The sequence below is a fragment of the Pollicipes pollicipes genome, unplaced genomic scaffold (genome assembly GCF_011947565.3).
Source record: "Pollicipes pollicipes isolate AB1234 unplaced genomic scaffold, Ppol_2.1 Scaffold_4740;HRSCAF=5597_pilon_pilon_pilon, whole genome shotgun sequence".
NCBI classification, from domain to species: domain Eukaryota; kingdom Metazoa; phylum Arthropoda; class Thecostraca; order Pollicipedomorpha; family Pollicipedidae; genus Pollicipes; species Pollicipes pollicipes.
Genome location: NW_023596545.1, coordinates 28,600,266 through 28,606,265, shown reverse-complemented (window position 1 = coordinate 28,606,265; position 6,000 = coordinate 28,600,266). Strand labels below are relative to the sequence as shown.

At 50.2% G+C, this 6,000-nt stretch overlaps 1 protein-coding gene across 1 annotated transcript in view; it reads left to right on the top strand.

Moving 5' to 3' along the window:
* Positions 1–1,227: 1,227 nt before the first annotated feature.
* LOC119099208 (Kv channel-interacting protein 4) overlaps positions 1,228–6,000 on the top strand; it is a 51,837-nt gene continuing 47,064 nt past the window's right edge. The window contains exon 1 of the mRNA XM_037222320.1: positions 1,228–1,308. Within this exon, the coding sequence (XP_037078215.1) occupies positions 1,239–1,308 (70 nt within the window). The 5' untranslated portion in view covers positions 1,228–1,238. The remainder of the gene's footprint in view (positions 1,309–6,000) is intronic.

Sequence of the window (6,000 nt, the reverse complement as noted above, 5' to 3'; positions counted from 1 at the left end):
TCCTGATTGAAGCTACTAAGCCAGGAAGCATTTTGTGGCCCAACTTGTCCATATAGCACGACTCCAATATTTCAACGTATGCTACACACAAGCTGTAAGCGTTAGCAGGCACAGACAAATGCTAAGCTTTGATTTTGCCCTAACGGAGATAGTCTGTCGTACTTTGTTTCCACTTTCGCGGCTCCATGTGAGAGTCCAAGGTGCCAATCTCCCGGCCATTACGCCGCCCCCTCCCCCCCCCCCCCCATTCTTACCTCGCTCTAGATCACCGTCTGCATCATCGTCATCGTGGGCATCACCTTGCCTGGCCAGATTGCATCCGGCTTCACTAATTTGCCCGGTTCGTTTGTCTGAGCCTATTTAACCCTCTTTGAATTGGTATTAATCAGTTTGCGGCTTATCGTCCTTCCTCGCCCCACATCGTCCTGCCTGGAACTACTGACTCAGTGTGGCCCCATGTCTCCACGGCCCCTTTGTACATCAGTGCGCCTGGCGCGGTACCTGACCTCATCCATGCCTGGCCCAATGTTACCCTATCTGATCCTAGATGTCCTGGCGTGATTTCGGTTCGCTTTTCCTGCCCCAGTCTGTTATTTAGGGTTGCATATAATCCTGTTTGACACCGCCAACTCCCGACCCTGCCTGACCCCGCTCGGTTTTGTCCAACTCCGTCTAACTCCGTCCAGCACTATTTGACCCCACCCAGCCCCGCCTGATCCTGCCTGACCCCACTTGACCTTACCTGGTCGCACATGACCCCGCTGGCCCTGTCCGATTACACCCGGCCCCCTTATGACACATTTTTATCCTGACCTTGTCCGACCCCGCCTGATCTCGTCTGACGCCGCCTGACTCCGTATGGTACAGCCTGTCCGGCCCGATCCCGTCTGATCCAGCCTGGTCAGTCTAGCCCCGTCTGATTCAACTTGACCCCACCTGGTCCTGCCCGGCCCCGTCTGACGTTTCCTGACCTCTTCTGATCCTGCCTAATCCTTGCCGCCCTCACATGATCCTGCCTGACCTGAACGTGACCCTTTCGACCGAACCTTACCCTTTCTGACCCCGCTTGATCTCGCCTGACCCCGCTGACTCCGGCTGACCTCAGGTTCTGGCCGCTGTTCCGGTCGCTGAGCGTGCGGGCGCCGTCGCAGCGGGCGCGGCGGCGCGAGCGGCGGCCCCGCAGCGCCAGCCGCGAGACGGCCGCCCGTCAGTCGGTGGTCGACGCTCGGGCCGGTACCATGCTGGCCAGTGTCAACATCAACCTCGGCCGAAAGCTGGTGCGCAACTGGAAGGACAAGGGCAAATCAGGTGAGGCCGGCGGTGACGTCTGGTCGGGCGCGCACGCGGCGCGTGAAGCGCGTGGTTTTGTGCTTAGGACGCGCGCTGGCGGGACGCGCTGGCTCTCTTGCGTCTGCATACGCCATGAGACATTGGGCGCCTGGTATTGACACGGATGGAACTGAACACTTGAAGCCATCTTGCTAGTTGTTTGCAGTGACGTCAGTAGAGTTGATGTAACCATCCAATGTTAGGGTAAATTTTATTTAACAAATTTACATGTAACGGATTTGTAAGTAGTTTGGTGCATATAAACGTAAGCATGGCACGCTGGTAGGTGATACGTATGGCGTAGTTGTTTTATCAGAATCGCTTATCTGCTGGACAATTTCTGCGTGACGCATAATCCAATTTGACCATCACAATGCGTCCAATCTTGAGGGCCAACCTGAGTTTAGGTATGAATCTATCGAATATTCAGCGACTCCCAGCGGTCCAAATGCAATCTACGAGAGCGAGGAGTTCGAAGGTCACTGTCCTAGCCCAATCGGTGGGAGGCCTCGCGTGGAGCAAAGGTCGTAGCTTTCTTGGCAGCAAGCAACGTTCGTTTATGGCGAGCTTTGCTGAAGGTCGCGGAAGGGCCAGGGCCACGGAATGTATCCGATCGATGATTTCTCAATTTTGGGCGCAGGCTTGGAAGCTGTGTATTTTCGATACTGGCTGGACGCATATGCGACACTCAGGGGGAGCCGCTGTGTCAACTGTACGCAGCTTATTTACGAACTCCGTCGTCGTAACCCTGCGGCAGACATGTTCAAAAACCATTGATTGGGCGAGGCTTGCGCAAACACCTCATTTCACTTCGCTATACGCTGTGTTTGATCCTACACCTTTGAACTGGGAAATACTTTGATTTCACTGAACGACTGGGCGATGTGGAGGCTGTGTTTGACAGCGCGCGGACTTGTCAGCTGCAGAGCTCTTTGATGCGGGGCCATGCATCTGTCGGCCAAGGAAAGCCCAGAAGGTTTGCCGGTGATCGTGTAGACCAAGCCATTGTACGATTTTCCAGAACTTAAAAATATGATTACAAGATGAGGCCATTTTGATATTTATGTGTTTATTATGATAATATTAAAACATGTGATTATGACATGAGGTCAAATGAAACCATCAGTATTAAGTGACGTTTGTTCGCCTTTGAAAAGTGTCACATTCTACTTTGCGCATCATCACATCGAGAAACCATGCAGTGGGTGGCGTTGAGTGTCGGCCCGGCGTGGCTAACATACGATGATGACTGTACAGTACCCGATGTCGCAGCGTCATGCCCAACTGGTCTGTAGTGGCCTCCACCCACGCTCTGCTTGCCACGCGGCGGCCGATCATGCCGGGTGATCACAATATTTGTTTGCTGCACGCAGACTTTATCAATATTGCTGTCCCCAATCTAGGCAAGTGCAAACGGTTGTTATTGCCACCAGATGAACCATCTCAACGGAACCTTGATTTCAACGCAGACAGAGCCCTGGAAACTCAACCAATCGAGGCGTGCCATTACAGGTGTAGGGTTTTGCGAAAAGATTTTGTGGCGATTTGCTGGAATGTGCAAATGTCTCTTATGATACGAGTTTGTATATTGGAAATTGAACTTTGAGCGTTTTTCATATGGAGACAGCAAGTGGCATGACATGTGTAAAGGCATCTAACGCTGGCAAATTCAGGTAAGCTGCTGAATTCGGCTCACCACTTTGCCAAAAAGCATCTAATTTATTGGGTTAGTACGGCAAATGCTAAACGCGAGAACGCCAGACCGTAAGCGTGGAAAGCGTAGGATGTTTTTGCTATCCTGCCAATCAATGCAGAGCGTGCAAGTTTGTAGACCATTTTGACGGAAATGGCCTCAGGACTCAGTGCACTACGTTAACCTTGGAAACCTATCCGTAAAATATCAGTTAAATGAAGCCAGCTTATAGCTCTAAAGCCACGGAATCATTACTTTGCCTTTTGCCAGCTGTGCTGATACGAGACAGCTATATATAATATCATGTTACCACGGTGCCGGCAGACATCATTAGGTAAACACTGGTGGTATTGGAGCAAAGCGTGAAATCTTGCGATGTGGGTAAACTTTGAGGGCATCATGTAGCGTCCGCCTGCATCGAGTACATGGGGTGCTGGCACCGAAGTCGGTTCCAGCCAAATCTTGACCTTCCCTTGGACGTTACTCGACGCATTGTTACAGCACTGTTACAGTATAAGTAGGATGGGGTATCTACGACCGGTCCCTTTTCAGACTACCGGTTACTTGTACTGAGATCGGACTCAAGTCATGCCAGCTCGGATTCAGACTGGAAGCCTCAGATCGGACTCGAGTCATGCCAGCTCGGATTCAGACTGGAAACGGTAATACAACGTCGACTCCTTATCCGCAACGAGTACATACAGATAAAAATAACTTATATACTAATAACTTTGATGGGGACTCAAACTAAGCGGAGAAGAACTCATGGTAGCATTGGATGCATTGGGATTCAGACCATACATCTGGGCACCGGGCTTGCACTGGGACCCAAAATCACAATGCATGAATCGGATTCTAGTGACATGAACATAGTGGGTCCAGACTCAAACTCGAGACTCGGTGCACCAGTACTGGAAATCAAACCCTTTCTACTGGAATGCGGAAATGTTGTACTTGGGCTGTAGACGTGTTACGTCAGGAATTGGGCTCACGCTCGGGCTCGGGCCCGGACCCGGACTCGGACTCTGACTCGCTCTTTCTCAGACTGGACTTACTCCGACTCGATTATCTTGCGCAGACCCATGTCTTCCAGCACGGTTGTACATACAACACCAAAAACAGCAATGGATTTGCTTAGCGAAATAAAATCCATGCTACACGACAAATGTATGATATGTTATATAGGTTCCGCAATAGTTGTTCAGCGTTTATTCCCGCCGCACTAGTAATGATGCAGACAGAAATGGCGCGTCGTCCTAGACTTACTGTGTGATCGAACATTCATGCGAACAAATGGGCCGTGTTTTACGATAACTAGAAAAGCATGACTACGCGGGGAGATATGATCAAGCCTAATACTATATCCTGTCATAAGTGTCATCTCTGCGATGTTCCCGCCCGTTGGCTGTCGGAAAGAACTCTGGCACCAAAGATCACTGACCAGGAATGAAGACATTTTCCGGGGACAAAAGATGTTGAGCACCACGTGATGTACATCGGGCATTCAGTCGTCCCGTGGTGACATTTTCTGACGAAAAAATGTGGCTAAACAACACTTATTATGTACAGTAAGGCGGGTATTGAACGATTTAGGCACGCAAGGCATTTATCTACGATTTTATTCATGCATGTATTTAGAGCTTTCTTACTCTGCTGAGGGAGCCAAATGTATCTAACAGTACTGGACCTTTACGGCATCCATGCACGGTGTGATACCTTTGGTCTTACAATGTACCATCAGCTGTATTGCACTCCTCAGCCCTCATACCGATGGGCGGAAAGACACGCTCAGAATTTGTTAACGTCCATTTACAAAGGAAAACCGATCGTTTCGTCAGTGAATACGCTACAAGTAAAGCGCCACGAAATCATCCCATCTAATGATGGATAATGACCTGAGAGCGGCAGAGAAAAACCAAAGCGGATCAATGCATTGTACCGGTTCACCTGCCTCAGCTTAGGACGCCTGCTTCGCGAAATAATCGCGAAATCGCAAAATAGTGTACCAATCTCGTCATGACTGCTTTACTCAGAAGATGCACCATGCACAAAAGAAACGGCTCTCCTGAGCGTGACGTGTTGGTTATCCATAAACGCCGAATCATGCCCCAGGGCCTCACTAAGACGATCATGTGCTGGACGAAGACAACTCAGCGTCCTAGAAGCCTGCCTTTTTCGTCGGGATAAGCAGTCGATCCATAATCGACTAAGTTTTGTATAACGTGGTAGGTGGTTGTTTAGCGACCGTGTGCCGTCAGCGAGGGTGATACTTGTATCGCTCAAGATTATTGAGTCCTGCGAAAATGCTGCTCGCATCGATATTTTTGGAGCATCGTTTTTCCTATTTTCATTACGAAACGTGATGTCATGGCTATAACATCCTGTGTCGATTGCGTGACATACTTATGGTTTCGGGAGGCGTGATTTGCAACCCTTTATTAAAAAAGGCGAGAATCCGACGACAGGTGAAGACGACTTAATGTAAGCTTTCTCCACTATCAACGAGCCGTGTCCAGATGAAAGCACATTACCTCCATATGCCGCGTCCGTGCAAAACCGTCAGGAAGCAAACTAAGCCGCCTATTCTGCGTGTTCTACACAAAACAAACTTGTGTCGTCCCATCCGAGCCGTATGCGAACCACAGGCGCATCGGTTTGCATTTCTACCAGTTGCCTGCTTCTTTGCCTGCAATGAAAACGTCTGGGCGTACTCAAGCGCGGCGACTCTAGAAGTTGGCAAAATGCCGTCCCAATTCACACATCCGCCGGGTTGAGATATATCACACTGCCAATCAAGTGTTTTCTTTCCAACTTGAAATCGCGCCCACATCCTTCCGCCTCTCTAGCACCCGGCAAACAGACTGCTCGCGGACAAGTTTTGCCGGGCGTCCAATAAGCGAGGCAATAAACGGCGCGCTACTCCGTCCCGCGCCAAACTTAGCGCGCCAAGTGTTTGACCGGAGCGTCTCCGCACGCTC